The sequence below is a fragment of the Macrobrachium rosenbergii genome, chromosome 42 (genome assembly GCF_040412425.1).
Source record: "Macrobrachium rosenbergii isolate ZJJX-2024 chromosome 42, ASM4041242v1, whole genome shotgun sequence".
NCBI classification, from domain to species: Eukaryota; Metazoa; Arthropoda; class Malacostraca; order Decapoda; family Palaemonidae; genus Macrobrachium; species Macrobrachium rosenbergii.
The window spans coordinates 22,599,858-22,618,121 of NC_089782.1; the positions used below are offsets into that span (position 1 = coordinate 22,599,858).

Genomic DNA, 18,264 nt, shown 5'->3' on the forward strand with positions numbered 1-18,264 from the left:
CTGTAATATCACTTAGGTATTCGTAACGACTATTTATTTTTCAGTAAAGGGGGCGTGGCCAAGCACTCTTGCGATGCAGACAATTTCCACAGCGACAAGTAAAGCTTTTTTTTTTACGTTAATTGTTGGCATAAATTTATAATTTATTTGTTGCTGGGTTATGGGAAATCTGTATAGATACCGAAAACTGTTCTCACAAAAATCTGGGCATTTTAAACGGCAACGAAAATGGTCTATAGTTAACACGTTCAGCGACGCTCAAAGCCAAAAAAAAAAAAAAAAAAAAATCAAAACTAGCTTGGATTCAAAGAAAAAATTTCTATCCTGTAACATCATAAGACTTTTGGTATCAGATGATACACATGCATTAGTTACCCCAAAGACATTTTTAATCCCGCGCGGAATAAAAAAAACTATACACGGACTTTGTGCATGGTGCACATTGGAAAGCATATTGACGAAGTAATATAAATACTTTTTGTTATTCATTTATCATTTCGCATGGCGTCTATTACTTTCAATCCCCTTTATCTGGACAAAAAATACATGGTGAATGTAAACTTTTCCAAGCCTAAGTATTTTAGAAGCATTACCACAATTAACAGAACTGTTTCAGTCGAGTATCTTTTTTTACGAAAGCAAATGCATAATGGGGATACAAGCCTAACATTATTTGTTAGGTAGCGTCTCTTATATGAACAAATGAAATTGAGATAATTGTTGTAGATAACTTACTTCGTTATGCAAGACACATTTTGCCATTGAAAAGGGATTTTCTTTTCAAGTTGACTCCCAATAAGGGTCTTAAGCGTGGAGACGTACTTTGATAGCAACAAACATGAATTCGTCAAATTTCGGTTGACCTTGAAGTGAAGCATAATGTAAAACAAAATTAAGTGAGCTGGAATTAATTAGCTCTATCTCATCACTGTGAGTTTAAATTTACTTCCTTCTCCAAGTCAGCAGCTTCGCCTCTTGTTAGCGAATATTTGGAATATTTGGCCGGCTGCACATGCGGTCGTCTTCTACCAGCCTTACTTTAGTCATTTTCTAAGCTTTACAACTCACACACATTGTAACATATAACATCCTTTCTTCGTTATCGCCACAGAAACGTTTATTAGGCTTCTCTCTGTCAATTAGTTCAAAGTGATAGCAATGATTTTAACATTAATGCACAAATATTCTTGCAACGCCAGCTTTATGTACATTATTTTTGGGAGGGCAGTTAACAACCTCCCCCATGATACATCGGGGCATTCAGACGTGGAACAGATTTGAAAGTTACGCAAGATTTCTCGTATCTGTGAGAATACGTCACACACCTCGTGTCTTTTTTCACCCTCACCAAGTTAGAATGTCCTGTTCCCGTTTGCATAACTGCTGCATCGCGCCAGCTTCATTATCGAAACAAAATTACACTTATCGGTTCGTTTCTCCTTAACAGTGATGATAATCACTTAGATCTTCGTCGCATGACTTCTTGCATGATAATCTTACGCGGGATAGATTTCAGTAGTGATATATCACAATTAACTCAGTACCTAAGTTCCTTGAGGAGTTCAAACACCCTGCCATTTTCTAGCGTAACGACATTACGCTGTTCAGGCGACACGTTTCCCTCTCCGAAATGCCAATGATCCTGTTAGTTTACGCGATGCTTCTAGCAATTTAAAGAATGCTGTAGTAGTACTTTTAAGTGTCATGCTTCTGTGCCTCAGTCTATTCAAGTTATAGTAGTAATTATATATTTTATTTTACTGTATTCAGTCAATGTTTAAATTCACATTCATTTATCTCCCGATGTCTCCACACTGAAGTGGGATCATGACGCCCCGAACCTGTCTGTGCTTCTAAATATATTTGTTCTCAATTTTTTTTTCTTTTTTTTTAGTTTCAAAGGTTGGTACCGATCTGTAACATCGTTAGGATATCTTTGGTTGGTCCTGTACCTACCATCTTCCTATAATCTTCGCTCTTTACAGAGGGTGGCTGCTGTTTCCTTGTAGCCTAATTATAAAGTCCCGCTCTTTATCTCTGTCCCTGCTTTTACTTTACTCTGAAAAGGAGGTCAACTGTCCGTCCAGTCCACCTTCTCATTCAAAATAAATTTATGGTTTACTTCATTTCGTATGCATCTCAAAGAATGATTTTCTTTGAACTGCAATGACCTAGATTGTATAAGATTACTTTTTTTTTTTTTTTTTGGTCCGAGTTCACGACCTTGTGATTTCAGTGACGTTGCTGTGACGTTAACATCAAGTTTGAATTATTGTAACACTTTGATGAGGCGAACTGCATGCACTGGTGTTCGCATGCACTGGAATATAGTTTTAAACTAAGAGAATTTAAAGGAAGTTAAATTAATTGTAATATTTTAAGACGCTCTTGCTCAAGCAATCAGCTCTTCGTTGGATGAGTCGGTAGAGCTGCGGACTGGCACTCGCGGGGCCGGAGTTCGACTTACCGGCCGGCTGATGAAGAGTTAGAGGGATTTATTTCTGGTGATAGAAATTCATTTCTCGCTATAATGTGGCTCGGATTCCACAATAAGCTGTAGGTCCCGTTGCTAAGTAACCAATTGGTTCTTAGCCACGTAAAATAAGTCTAATCCTTCGGGCCAGCCCTAGGAGAGCTGTTAATCAGCTCAGTGGTCTGGTAAAACTAAGGTATACTTAACTTGTTCAAGCAATCAGCGAAGTGTTACCATCACGGAGTATACTCCTTACGATTTCCATTCACGTTTTATTTCTTAGCCTAATGAACTTTGCATGAGAAATATGGGAGATCTCAAAGAATTTAATTTTTAATTGTTAATATTCAGATATTATTTGGGTATTTAGATATCTGGGGTAGATATATGTTTGAGTGATGAGCGGACGCGTTTGCCGAGTGCTCTCGAATTTTGAAAGAAATAATGCTATATCTTATCTGTTCGAATTGTGAAAAGTGTTAGCATTGTACATGAAGCTAAAATGATACTGCAATGCGGTTAGCAACAGGGAAACGTTGCTCTACGAACGGCAGAAACGAAACGATAGAAAAAATGATTAAGATCTGTCCTTGAGATCTGATGCCCTGTTTGACCTTCTGACCAGACCCAATAGGCCTGACTCTTTTAGAGCTAATTTGTTGTTGTTAACTAGGCTGCTAGATTTTAGATTTTTTTTCCTCTGTTGTGTGGTCGTCATTCCGTGTGGGGCTGTAAAGAATGGGGCTGTAATCTTTCTTATGTTGTGGAGGTTGGGGGGAGTTGTAATCTTTCTATGTAGGGGGAGAGACCTCGATTTACGTAAAATGGAACACAAAAGCAGAAACACGCAAGACGGAAGCAACGTATCAGATGCACTTCATTGGGATAAAAATCAAGGAGGATGAATTCCAAAGAGATCAGATGAATTTATGAAAGTAACGACGAAAAAATGCAGAGTAACTGAGGTGGCCCTTTTAAAATCACTGCACACAACACAGGGAAACAGAACAACCAGAAATTTAGATAACATCAGGAACGAATCAGCCCTGAAGGAGTCAGACCTATAGGATCAGGTCAAAAGATCAAACCGGGCATCGCATCTCAAGGACCGCAAAAGGCAAATTACTGGAAACCCTGAAATTGAAGGAAGTGAAGGATTGGAAAGGATCACACGCGCCGGAATCACCATCCAGAAGAATGGTGAATTAGATAGCACGAGCTATCGTAGGCTACGAGTAATATTTTGTATAGTAATCATCTGTAAACTTGTGCATATGACAAGAAAAGATATTTATAAATTTCTCATAATGGGTCTTTTGCTCATGTTATCAATGGGGACCTGAAAGTTCATCGACTTTTTTCTCAGTAATGATAATAATATGGTTCAGTATCAACTCCTGTGCTTGCATAGCTATGCAGAGGTTGCTTGTGCGTTGCTTGCGCATTTTCAGGGCCATCTACGGGGATTTATTATAGTACCTGGCACATGGAACTTATTACCTCTTCTCCCCCACTGATGGTCCTTAATAGATAAGAGTTCTTTAACTTTGTTTATACTTTCCAATCGCAAGATTATTTCATTTAGTAAACTGCAGAATTTAATCCCGTAAAAAGAATTTTTTTTGGACAACAATCGTCCACGAAGCTTAAAGAACAGAAATAACGAGGAATACCTAACAAAAGCACAAATTCCGCATACGGGATAAATATATTGCTTTATAAAACAGAGGAACTAATTCGTACAGTCGATAGAACTGTCGTTTCTATGGACTCTGTTGCTCTATATCGGATAAGAAAGCTACTTGTACTGAGATTGCACGATAGCATCAGGTATGAGAGCGGGGGTGGGGTCGGGGATATTAGTATTATTGCTACAACGCAAGAGCTTCTTTTGAGCAATTTTTCCTATTTTTCTTCGGAGAGTGAATGCATCAAGTTTACTTCCATGGGGAGACATGAATATAGCCTTTGCATCTGATCTTGCATACATTCAGTAAATATACACACAATTCTTACAGACATTTAACTCATTGAAGGACGTAAATATCAATGCCTATATTTACCGTTTTATCTATACTAAACACAGAATTTTAAACCGTGGTGTATATTTGAGCAATCTTGTCACTTTCTACTACGCGGAAACATTGTTTAATGAAATATAGCTGAAAGTAGGCCTCTTCCCAAGTAATAATAATATTATCAATATATGGACCTGTGTTGCATTGAAGTTCAAGGAAACAAGTTAGCAACTTTATATGTTGTAGAAGTTTGGGGTCTAGTGATACGCCATGACTTTCAGCATCGTGATGGGACCTTAAACTGAAACGATTGTTTCTGGACATGGTACAAAGCTAGAACAGTAGCTATGACTTGTTTATGTTGGTCAGAGACCGTAATAATGCATATTGACAATCGACGAGTAATAAGTACTGACTGCAAGACTGTCGTCACCCTAAGCTATCGGAAAAATTCTGTTCACTCGGGGAATATAGGTGCGCGGTGGTTAACATAATTATGAACTATGACGCCATTGAGTGACGGTCCAAATTCAGTCACCTAAACCGACTTGCCTATCATGTAATCAGATGTCAAACTGTCACAGCTTCATCGAAGGAGGACGAGTCCATTGCAAACGCAAGGAACTGCATTTCCTACACTAGAACGTGAAGCCAGACGAATCCACTTCACAGTCACTTCATGGTAAGAAGCACTACTCCAGCTGTTTGTCTATCTGCCTCATTCTTCGTTCATTGACCGTAGTGCTGAACGCAGCGCAATGACTCTAAAATAACGCTTGGGTTGAGAATGGGCTACGAGCGTATAGCTGCTTTCGTGACAAATTTGAACCTTTGTTACATTTCTGTATTAATCGTTAATAACAGGAGTCCAAAAGTGGTGAATGTTTCGCGTGCTTAATCGATTCAGTTTTAAGGGATAAATGAGCTTTAATAAAACAAGATTTATTTATTTTTCTTAACCAATAAGATGGGCCCAAAGCTTCTCCGACTTTTTTTTACCTTCATTTATCAGTTCCCTGTTTACAGAGAGAGAGAGAGAGAGAGAGAGAGAGAGAGAGAGAGAGAGAGAGAGAGAGAGAGAGAGAGAGAGAGAGAGACTTCGTGGTTAATATCAAATGCAGCAGGGGTGCTAGTATTTTTTTATGTACCAGTTTTCCATTTATTATAAAAGATGTATAGATTATTATATGTTCCATACAAAAAACTTTTGGTTAAATTTCAATTATTTGCTGTCTTCGTTATCGAATTCTGGCTCTACTATGGCTGCTATGCATCTGTAAAACTTTCATCTCCATAAAATTTATTTTCCAGTTTTGCAATGTACCATATGTCATAACTATGAACCATTTGTAAGCATTTTTCCTCAGTAGGAGCTGCTATGAGAAGAAGTCTGCAAGGAAATGAATATATCTTAGGAAGTGCGACAGATGGTGGCAGATATCTGTCCCCTTAGAATAAATCTGATGTGATCACTTAAACCCAGCAACTAGTTTTCCGCAGTTTTCCCAACGGGTTAACTGGAGGGGGTGTTGGTGGTAAACAAGCCCAATTAATGCGTTTTCCATGGAGTTCACTGAAAACCCTCATTGGATTTCAGTTCCATTTTGTTATATTATGTTTTATCACTTAAGAACTGACGATCGGAACACGATGTCACCCAAATTCTTAATGGGAAATAGGAATATAGAATTAGGGTCAGAGGCCAAGCGCTGGGACATATGAGTCTTAATGCTTAATAATGATTCACATTGGTTACATCTGTTAGAAAACAGACGTCCATCTAATATAAGCCACTGACAAAACTTTGAGACCAGAACTTTCGTCAGATGGATGCTGGTTCTCGTGATTTTTTTTTTTTTATATGCAAGGTTCATTTGAGCCTTTGATAAATCTCGTTCTGCACTGGCAAATCTGCCAGTAACTCAAAGCAATGGGTATGTTCATGGCATTCCTTTTAAATGCGCAGTATTCTAGGAATATAATGGCACTCATTTGCCCCAGTTCACAGTTAAATGATATACAGTGAGCACAACAGTTCGTTGAATCAAGTTCCACCTCTTTGTCTTCAAACTTTTCTTCTGTCAAGCCATGGGATGAGATGCTTTTATTTTCGCTTAAAGAATCTCAAGAAATATTTTGTGCCAAATTCTATATATTATATAACAAAGATATTACTTCTTTTGGGTCATACTTAGTATTCTGAGTTTAAGGTCAAGGGAAGCCTTTGCATTTCCTTGCTACCTTTCTCAGTCTGACTGATCTAACTGTGATTCGTGATCGAAGCAGAGAACACCATGACTTACATAAAAAGGATAAATAAAAAGTAAGGCTCCAAAAGTATCTTTATCTTAAAATAGAATATAAAAGTGTTATAAAGTACTTAGCATACAATCTGTGTCATTCATGGCAAGGCCAAAAGTGCCAGCCAAGGGCGTATTTACATGACTTACAATAGACAATAGGGCCCGGGGAGCCCCAGGTAGTCCCACCCACCACCCCAGGTAATGAGGGTGGTGGGAGGGATGTTCCTCAACTTCGAATTTATTTTTGGGCTACCCGGGCCCGCTGAGCAGAGGAACCTCACTGGGTTCCCACCCGTCCGCGCCCTGAGACTGTACTGTAATGTACCACTAATATTTTTACACCTGCGCTCACACGGTTACACTCCTGCCACCCATTACATTATATTTTACTCAGTACGTTTCAATGTTTATTTTCCATTAGGTAGCTGCACATTATAGGATGCCCAACACTTCATAATATACACACAGGCACCAGTTACTTGTAAAAAAAAAAGAACACTAGTACATCACACATTTACAATTTTTCTTCCATTACCATTCAGTTATTGTTTTTAGTCATACAACCGTCTCTAGGTCCTGCAATAAATGAGGTGGTGGAGGATCCTTGTGTCGCAGAGGGCGAGGCAGGTGGCGGCGGGGTCGACGCTGACGACGAACGGGTGCATCAGGAATGGCCGAATTTGAAGAGTCATTTGGCGCCTGATGTGGTGGAGGCGGCGGAACTCTGGGGCCACGAGCCTGCTGATGCCGCAACCAAGCAGTGACGTAGTCATGAGAACCTGGGTGTAACTGCAGAAGGCGGGCCATACCAGGGCCACGGCCCACAGGCCATGTGGTATACGTAGAATGTGAATCTGCTGATGCTGAACTTAAAGTATCAGCTGTTGCCGTTACTTCTGTGTCAGATGGATAGTCAGTACTTGACCCCCCACCCAGTCCACCACAAGACTGGCTGAGTGCACCTGCAGTATGGCAGCGTGAAAGAGGTGCAGTCTGGCACCTGGAACTAATTGGTGTTTCCGTTAAAGGTGTATGAACATGACAGCGAGTTAGAAGGGGATCATGTGCATGAAAGCAAGCAGCACACACAACTCGGAATCTCTGAATGCCTCGCACAACAGCAACTTGAGGTGCTGACTCACACGCAGTCTTATCTTGATCAGAAGAACCATGAAGAACTTCAGCATTACTTGTCACAGCTCTTGATTTCAAGGAGTGATTACCAATTCTTATTATATGACCATTCTTTATTTTTTCAATGCAACTTATTTCAGTGCGTCCTGGTTTTTCATCTATTGCTTTCTCTTCCTCTTCATCCTCTTCTTCAACATCACACGGGCCTTCAATGCCATCAAACATTTTACAATGGCAATAACCATTTCTGCAGGATGAGTGTGATGCAAATGATGGTTTACTTGTTGGGGGTGGTGTGCGTTGATTTCTAGGATCGTGCACTGATAGTGCCCTAGCATTGGCTGTTGCACGATTAATAGTACCACAAGAAAGTGAGCTAAAACTGTCTGAGAATGATCCATGAGCTCTGTGCAGCAAATCATATTCAGGAGGGAGCTGAGTTGGTAAAGTGTTAGTATTTCTAGAATTGAAAGAGCCATTGTCTGTAGAAGAACGCTCTGATTTTGTGAGTCGAGGAGGGAGGATGTCATGTGAAAAACTAAACATGGTTGGTGGTAAGTGAGCTGCCATCAGTCGCGGCGCCAAAGGTAAGGGTGAACGAGGTGTAGAATGAGCCATCGGTGGGAGGTTCTTTAATGGAGTTGCAACTGGATCTTTACCATCCTCCACATTTACATTGTCTTTACTAGCATCAGGTACCACACCATCCTCTGCATCCTTGAAGTCAACGTATGAAGAGTTATCATGGTCAGGAATGTCATTAGGGCCATTGGCAGATGCTGACTTGGCATTGGGGGTGACTAGTGAGGCCGTCCTGGCAAAGGCACAGGCCTTATTACGAGGCCAGGAGGGTAAGAGCGAGGAGCAATAGAGGTAGGAAAGTGCCAAGAGCAGCAATGCCACAGCCTGGGCAGCTAACACTGAGGAGAGAATTGCAGTTCTAACCACTGGCAAAGCAACTTTACTTGCAGTGTACCAGGTAGCAGTGACTGCCACATTTTGAATTGCTGTGATTGAATAATATGCAGCCGGGAGACGAGGTCGTGCACACACTGTCATAGCAGAGGCATCATCACGGAAAACGTGCCAGTCCCAGAGCAAGAGATAAGCTAGAAATACCCTTCGCAACAGTTTACGTACTGGACCAAGAGTAGTGGGCTCTAGCTCATCCTGCAGACAGAGCCAAACAAGTGCTGCAAACCAGTGAATAGCTACCAGAACACTAGTCCATGTGATAGTTAAACAAAACAAAGCTGCAACAGCTACTGCTCTACTCCACAGAACACAAGCTGTAGTGACAGCCACAACTACTCGAGCAGCATAATCATGGTTGTGGGTGTGCTCTGATCCTTGCTGCCTACCATGAATGGGGTTGTGGGCCACCTGTGTGATTGTTGGGGGAGTCAATGATGATGGTCGAGAACTATGACTAGCTGTTGTGGCTACAACAACTGCCACCACTGCGGAAACTACCAATACTGTTGCAGCCAAAACAAGTATAACCCCAGGGGCTACAGGTTCGCCAAGAATTATGGCCATGTGCATAACCAGGAAGGGCAAAGTATGAACGTGAACCTGAACAAAACGCAGTGTCCCTAGCTCTGCAACATCGCTAGAATCAAAAGCTAGATGTACTTTGAGAAATCTCCATAGTATTGATGCCTGAAGGATGTGCAGCAACCAGCATAGCATTCGAGCAGTTGCTCTGCCTGAGAAGTCTTGCGCCCGAACTGCCCAAACCAATGAAATGGCTGTTATTAAAACTAGAGGTGCTGTCGTCAATGCTATCTGCAGAGCCAGTTCAGGGTTCTTCCAGAGATTGATAGCACTGTCGTCGTCGTCAGATGTTCCAGAAGTCTCACTCCCCGTTGTAGGGAAGGCAAACGAAAGAATTACAGTCACCATGGCGGCCACTTCTACAACATGGGTGAGGAGAAGAACAGCTGCCGCCCATCGCCCACCACCTTCACTGGCACTACCGCCTGTGGAGGTAGTGTCAGTCACGGTGGCGTTCGAGGGCGGCGCATTTGCCCCTGGATCAGCCCTGGGTTGTGTGGCCTGGTCCGGCGTGTGTGAGGGGTGAGGGTCCCCGGCCGGGGCGGGGCCGGCCTTCATTTTCACATTGCCGACAAATCACCCGGTATCGCCGGGCCACAGGCTATCTCCACAGCTTCCCTGCAAGAGAAAATCTATGTTAGTCCGAATATTCGTGCTCATTTCGGTTTAGACTAAAATTAAAGGATACTAATCACAGTTAAGAATACAAATTTATTCATTATAAAACATATATTTAAAAATGTCACATGACCCTTGAAATATTGCACACATCATCCCCAACAAGCTGTACTGTGATACAACAGGAGCTCTGTATTCTGTTTACTGGGCCAATTATTGATATATAATGATAAAGACTAGTTTCACATGCCTAGTGTAAAAGTGAAGAAACTTATTCATTTTTTTGTACCACAACAGACAACCAAAGAATTTTAACGCCACATTTCCAAAAAGGTCTCATAATTTCACTAAATCTGAAAAAAGAATTATTATCTGCTAAAGGTTCACATTATAAAAGTTGTATAGACATCAAACATTATAGTGATAAAAAGGTTAAAAATGAAGAAAACTTCGAAAGATTCTTTGTTAACGTAGGTCTTATGTTGAAATGGAATGAAAGATTTACATGTGAGGTGTAAATTAATGGGATTTCAGTTGCAATATAACGAAAGCAAGATGAAAATGATTTCCAAACAATTATAAATGACACAAAAAGCCCTAATTGACCCACTCGGTAAAATCTGGAGTCGGCTTCATTTGGCTCACAGAAGGCGGATATCAGTCTAAATTCCCCATATAAAATCTAACTAGAGTTTTTCGGCTCTCAAAGTTACACTTGTAGACATCGGGTCAATAAAATCACAATTATCTTAGAAATACACAAACGGATACGTTATATAACCTTGGCTTTTCGTCCTCCGTTTCTTGAGAGAGAGAGAGAGAGAGAGAGAGAGAGAGAGAGAGAGAGAGATGAAGCCGGTTTCAGATTCACTATGCTGAACTGACAGCTATCCCGTGCCGAAATCATCATGTTTCGTGACTCAAAATAAAGTGATAGACGAAAGAAGCACAAAAGAACACAGCGTCCCATTACAAGAAAAGAGAAAGCGAAGGAGGAAAAATTACTATTTCAAGTGAAAGGGACTAACTCTTACAGCAAAACAGACTGTATATGAATTGATATGTGCCTGTAAACACAGGATGAGTACGTAATTGTAATAACCACAATGCCCTCTTAACTTCTCGGATTCTTCAAACTCTTTGATATGCTTGTCACTACAAAGCCTCAAATCCAATTTCAAGAATACAAAATATATTCTTGCATTTGGATCTCAGGCTTTCTAGCGACAAGCGTATCCAGAAATTGTGATGAATTCAAGAAGTTAGGAGAGCATTGTGGCTATTACAATTACATACGTATCTGGTGAAGTGACCATTAGCTACTATAGGGTCAGTGTGGTCGCTGGATAAATCTACGGAGATCGCACTAAACTTTTCACCTCTTGCCAAAAGAACCAATGGTCATTATAAGGACTTTCTTGCTTTAAGGCACTGCAGGGGCGCCACTTTGGATTGAAATCCATTTCATTATAATCCTAATCTCCTTTAGAGCTGAACGATATCTTACTTGTGCATTCCTGATTTAAATATCAGGAGGAGTTTAACTAATAAGTAGGCGATGTCAGGCAGGGCAGCCGATCGAGGCTATGGCCTACCCCACCGACAAATCAAAGTCCTTCAAAAGAAGGCATCGTGCTTACCCCATATAAAAATGGGAAAAAAAGCACGTTAAAAACGAAGAATATACTATCTTTATGGTAGAGATTGTCATTATTAAATTTGGTTACCGGTCTACTTGCTCGGTCTCCGGGATTCTTTAGTAAATATTAAAAAATGGCGATAGGGTTCGATGAATGTGTTCAAAAGGTTTCATCCGAACTTGTTCATCTGTTCTTGAGATATTTTGTTAAAACACAAAACACGGTAAAAAAAAATATTGCTTTTTTCTCAATTTCGATGGCAGAGGTCATACATCATAAATACAAGAATAAAGGATGGGTCAGACCCACTTGCTATTTAAATGACTTCTCACAAAGAGAGGTCTGGTAAGGGAGCGCCACCAGATTCGCTGAACAGCAGCACCAGTATGCGATAAATGTTTAGCCTCGCTGTCGAACTTCTCCAAAGTTCCAGAGGTCCTTTATTCCTCACACCGTTAGACTGTGGAACAGCCTCCCTACTGAAGATGTAGCGCAACTGGAACTTCAGAAGTTCAAGCGAAGATGCAGTGCATTACTACCCTAATGCCATTCTCCTTGCATTTTAATACATTTTTATCATTTTATTAATTTATTAATTAATTTTTGTCTTTTTTTAATAAGTGGGATCTCTTCTTACTAATGAACACCGTATTGTTTTGAAGTTTGAAATCTAAGTCAGTGGCCCCTATGGGGATTGTTCCATATGAATAGGTTTCATCTACTGAATAATAATAATAATAATAATAATAATAATAATAATAATAATAATAATAATAATAATAATAATAATAATGATAATAATAAAATAAAATACAAAATCCACATTTATGTAAAGTACTGTATTTACAAATAATAAAATGAATTCCAGGAGCTTTCGAGAGCTTGCTCAGCTCCCTTCTTCAGCTAGAAGAAGGGAGCTGAGCGTGCTCTCGAAAGCTCCTGGAATTCATTTTATTATTTGTAAATACAGTACTTTACATAAATGTGGATTTTGTATTTTATAAACATATTCACGGGATTGTGAAGAAGATTTGGAATAATAATAATAATAACAATAATAATAATAATAATAATAATAATAATAATAATAATAATAATAATAATAATAATAATAAAAAAGTGACTCTTCTTTAAATAATAATAATAATAATAATAATAACAATAATAATAATAATAGTTAATCCTTTTCACTCAGTAAAAAAATTAATGCAAACAGAGTTTATGAATTTAGGAAATAGAGCCGAGATGCACAGCAATAAATAACCTTATATAAGAATATTAATTTCTCGAAAACTGAGTTCCGGTTATCATAGAAGTTTTTCACTGGCGTGTGCCTCGGGGATATTCTCTGGTTCATATAAATGAATCAGTGAGCGTCTGTATAATACAGTATTAAAAATTAATATTTCAATCTGCACTCATCTACAAGACCAATGATAATGCTCTCGGGAGAGAAATTAATGAAACCTTCAGTTCAAAGAGAATTAATTACGACCAAAAACTTTGGAGAAAGACAAAATACAGTTAAGATTGAGGAGGAAGCAATGCAGTATTGAATATCATGCTAATTCAGTCAAAGCATTTTGTGCTTGCCGTTAAAGCATCGAAATGACACAGGAAATCATTTCTTAGTTTTTTTTTCTGGGAGGCCGATCTAAAGCATTCCTTACTGAAGCCATATTCCCTCTCTTTCCTTCTTCTTCTGCTTCTTATTTTTTTTAAGGCGCACTGCGATAATATCTCCTCTCGAGTTCAGCCTGACCATATCTGAACGTGTTATATTCCAGTGTGGGGCTCTGAGGCGCGTTCATGTGCCACATTAGGTGGGAGGAAACAGTTTCAACTTCCTTGTCCTTGTTAGACAATCCATTCCCTTGAAAAAAAGTGCACACAGCGTTGAGGATCGATACCACTCTCCTCAAATGTGGAGCTGTACCTCGACAAAACAAAAAGTTACAATTACTGAATACTAGAAAATCTGGTAGTTATTAAGAACAACCAACGAAGGTATAAATCAAGATACGAAAACCAATTTAACTACTGACCATTTGTTTCTGACGCTCTGTCCTTTGATTTATAAAACATAATGGAAGAATTAATACCTGTTACATATTAAAACGCAAGAAGAAAAATGGTAATGAACACGACGCAAGAATATATTCGTTTACTTAGTCCCTGTGGCTTTGGTCCTAATGCATGATTAAAAGTACATTGAATCTTCGAAAAACACCAAAACAACAATAATAACTACAACAATGTTTGCATTAAATGACAAAGTCAAATGTTTGCATTAAATGACAAAGTCAACGACCATATAGCCACAAGCAAGGAAGGAAAGAAAACCACACGAGAAAAACAGTTTTCCGTCGCGGGCGCAACACCCAACTGAACGCGAGCCCCGGATGCCCCTGCTAGGCCTATCTCTGGAAGCATACCTGAGGTGAGGGCGCCCATGAAATGGAGGCGCAATGGCGGAGAGAGATAAAAGAGAATATATGAAATGGCTATATATCCTTTGCTTTGCTGGCCCCTCAGCGTACGTGGCTGAGAAAATAAATAAGGGAAGAAATGATAGTACCCCAAAATACGAGCGGAGACGCGACATGAATCACATCGACCGGAGGAAAAGGAATTTAAACTTCAATAAGCCGAAACGCAAAAAACGAAGTAAATAAGACGCAAATGAATTCCAGAGATGAAACAATGATCAATTTTAATTAAAAGAGACTTGGTGCAGGAATTACAAGCTCTATGGCGTTTTATTAGAGTTGTGGCTGTTTAAGATTTTAGGTGGCCTTATGCCAGCTCAGGTTCTTGGGCTTCTGAGGAGTCCGTAGATATTACAGAGTGGTCTTCCAATTAACTCTGAAAAAGACATATCGTGGGATCAGTGAATGTACATAATTTGGATTTAGATAGGTTATTGCGATGAGAATATTTCTCTCCCTCTCGACACGCTATCGTGATGAGAATCTCTCTCTCTCTCTCTCTCTCTCTCTCTCTCTCTCTCTCTCTCTCTCTCTCTCTCTCTCTCTATATATATATATATATATATATATATATATATATATATATATATATATATACGTATATATTACTGTGATGAGAATATTTCTCTTCTTCGACACGCTTTCGTGATGAGAATCTCTCTCTCTCTCTCTCTCTCTCTCTCTCTCTCTGTATAAATATATATAATTATATATATATATATATATATATATATATATATATATATATATATATATATATATATACGTATATATTACTATGATAGAATATTTCCTTCCTCGACATGCTATCGTGATGAGAATCTCTCTCTCTCTCTCTCTCTCTCTCTCTCTATCTCTCTCTCTCTCTCTATATATATATATATATATATATATATATATATATATATATATATATATATATATATATATATATATATATATATATATATATATATTATTGTGATGAGAACATTTCTCTCGCTCGACACGCTATAGTGATCAGAATCTCTCTCTCTCTCTCTCTCTCTCTCTCTCTCTACGTGTAACCTTTCTGCTGGCTACGTAAACCTAATAACATATATTATAGCGGTTAAGAAAAAGCCACTGCATACAACCAAGTTTAAGCGAGCAAATACAGTGGCTTTTTCTTAACCATTCAATACAAACACGAAAAATGTGTTTTCATTACTGGATATAATACAGCTCTCTCATGCACTGTTACTAATATTTAACTACTAAAAGCATACAAATACTTCCCTTAGTACAGAGTACTTGAAAGGAACAGAGTACTAAGTAACATTGCTGACACAGAAGAGTATTATCAGTGGCGTTAAATGAAAAACAAAAACTAACAGGTAAAAATGCGCTGAAGTTTCCTCGGCGCAATCGAGTTCTATGTACAGCCGCTACAGCGTATAATCAAGGCAACAGAAAATAGATCTACATCTTTCGGTGGTCTCGGTATAATGCTGTACGAGCCGCGGACCGTGAAACTTCAACCACGGCCCGGTGATGGCCTATCCTATATCGTTGCCAGAAGCACGATTATGGCTAACTTTAACCTTAAATGAAAGAAAAACTACCGAGTCTAGAGGGCTGCAATTTGGCATGTTTGATGATTGGAGGGTGGATGATCAACATACCAACTTGCAGCCATCTAACCTCAGTAGTTTTCAAGATCTGAGGGCGGACAGAAAAAGCACGGACAGAAAAAGTGCGGACAGAATAAAGCGCAGACGGACAGACAAAGCCGGCAAAATAGTTTTCTTTCACAGAAAACTAAAAAGTAAGTCAAGTATTGGTGCTCTGTCAGATTTTTCTATAATCGACTGAACGCTTTAATTATTTGCTGAACATTTTCATAAGACAACCGGGGTCATTTATACAGCTTTGACACACATTTTGGTTCACCCGTAACCTCGGACAGAGAGAGAGAGAGAGAGAGAGAGAGAGAGAGAGAGAGAGAGAGAGAGAGAGAATTTTTTGGGTCGGGCGAAATATGGAGCACACATACCGTAGATTATTTTTAAAAACAATAATGTCGATTAGAAGCCTCCAAGAACGCAGACCTTAAAGATGAGCCACCGGTAGATGGAGAGAACTAGAGCGAGATATCGCCTAACATACAATCCAGCGGAAAGTGAAATGATGTACAACGGAGGAAACCAAAATAAGGAAATCTCCCAATGTACAATTCTAATTACAAGCAGCCACTGTTTGTTTTAAAGGCTGTCAGGTTGCTCGACGGTTAAAATCCTAGCTCTTGGGCAGAAAGTGAATCCAAGCAATACTACCATAACGAAATAAAAAGAAAATCCATAAACACTGCGGATAAGTTTTGAAATAATCATCTGTGAATTCGACTCCTTTCTTTAATAACATAAATTTACAAGTTTTTAACTTATTACCGGCGGTGACATGAATTTGAATACGCTCCTGAGAATGGTAATAATTTAGGAAAAAAGAAGAATTTTATACAGACAGTAAATGCAATAGCAAAAGTATTTTTATTATCATGTCTATATGATGATTATGTAATCTAGGCAGAGAGAGAGAGAGAGAGAGAGAGAGAGAGAGAGAGAGAGAGAGAGAGAGAGAGAGAGAGAGAACCTGCTTCAATAATATCTATAGAGGAGCTACTACTGCTACTGCTACTGCTACTATAGCTATCTACCAGCCAGGTCCGGTCCCTTCCGTTCGTCGCAAGGTTCTCTTAATGTTTATCGAGTGTCTCAATCTCGTCTCAGGTCAGCTTTTATAAGGGAGGAACTCAGCATCTAACAAGACTTTGGGTCATTAAATCCATCCCACCGTTTTTCAGTTTACACCCCCATATCTCTCTCTCTCTCTCTCTCTCTCTCTCTCTCTCTCTCTCTCTCTCTCTCTCTCTCAGCCCATAGGCGCCAGCTCTTTTTCGGGGACTCCACTCGCCAGGGATTCTATACTGGTGAACCTCGATATTGCGTTGGGCTGTTCTTAAAGTTATTCATTCACTTCACTCCTTCAATCCAATAGTCGTAAATAATAACTTAAAACAGTTTAGTTCCTTTTTTTTTTAATCGAGTCATTAATTCATTTTGGTTTCAAAACATTTGATGAATTCACAAATTGTCATTCCCCACAGCTTACTATATTACTCCTGGCGATTTCGGAACTTTGTCTTTCACGGCTGCATTTCAACAACTGCGTTTTTCATCCACATCGACATTTTCATTATCTCATTCGTCTGAAAGCAAAACAATTATACTAGAGTTTATCACCATAGTTTTCAACTCAACCGTTGTCAATAATTTGCTGATAAATTATGTCTTTAAAATAGTCAAGACATTGCAAGCAAGTTTTCGTAATCGTCTCGTAATGTGTCAATTAGCTGACAGGATATTTTGAAAAACAGCAGGCTGGATTTTAGTAATATTTATAATTACAACCATGACACAGGCCAATATCCAAGGAAGACACGTATGAATGGTCGAAAAGACCTGGAAGCGGATGAAAAATAAAGGAATATTGAATCACGAGAAATAACTAATTTATTTACTTCGTAAGTCTGCGTTGCAATCCGAGTTTGAAATGATTTACAAGTATTCGTTTGTATTCGACTCCGAGAAAGGATGGATACTTTCCGAATTTTAAATGTAACAACTTTTCGATTTTGTTTTAATTTTCATTCTATTCTTCGCTAGACCACTGGTTTTTCTTGTGGAAAAGACTTCAACTGAGTTCACACTACAGAAAGCGAGGTGGCAGAGGGACTTTTGACGTGATCACAAAACTACCTTTCAAAAAGAGTTGTTGAATTCCTCAGGACATACATAGGCTGGCAGGAACTTCTACATTCTGGAGACACACAACAGTTGTGAAAGTGCCAAAAATATAGCGATTATTAGCAGGAAAAATGTACACCTGCATCATTTCCCAAATATCGGAGACGTCAAATGAAAGAGAATGAAAGCATAATCTCACATTTTATGTCATATTCTCAAATTTCTTTCAATCCGACCAAAGGATAGACGAATAAGTCTCTTATGAGCT

The 18,264-nt window shown here is 39.1% G+C and overlaps 2 protein-coding genes across 9 annotated transcripts in view; both read right to left on the reverse strand.

The window, feature by feature from the left end:
• Positions 1-5,184, reverse strand: part of LOC136828043 (BRCA2-interacting transcriptional repressor EMSY) — a 41,052-nt gene extending 35,868 nt beyond the window's left edge. The window contains exon 1 of the mRNA XM_067085719.1: positions 5,044-5,184. The gene's annotated coding sequence lies outside the window, so the exon portion shown is untranslated. The remainder of the gene's footprint in view (positions 1-5,043) is intronic.
• A 1,637-nt stretch (positions 5,185-6,821) lies between these two features.
• Positions 6,822-18,264, reverse strand: part of LOC136828045 (uncharacterized) — a 423,623-nt gene continuing 412,180 nt past the window's right edge. For all 8 annotated transcript variants that reach the window (XM_067085735.1, XM_067085737.1, XM_067085734.1 and 5 more), the window contains one exon: positions 6,822-10,103. In XM_067085735.1, the coding sequence (XP_066941836.1) occupies positions 7,350-10,043 (2,694 nt within the window). In that variant the 5' untranslated portion in view covers positions 10,044-10,103 and the 3' untranslated portion in view covers positions 6,822-7,349. The remainder of the gene's footprint in view (positions 10,104-18,264) is intronic.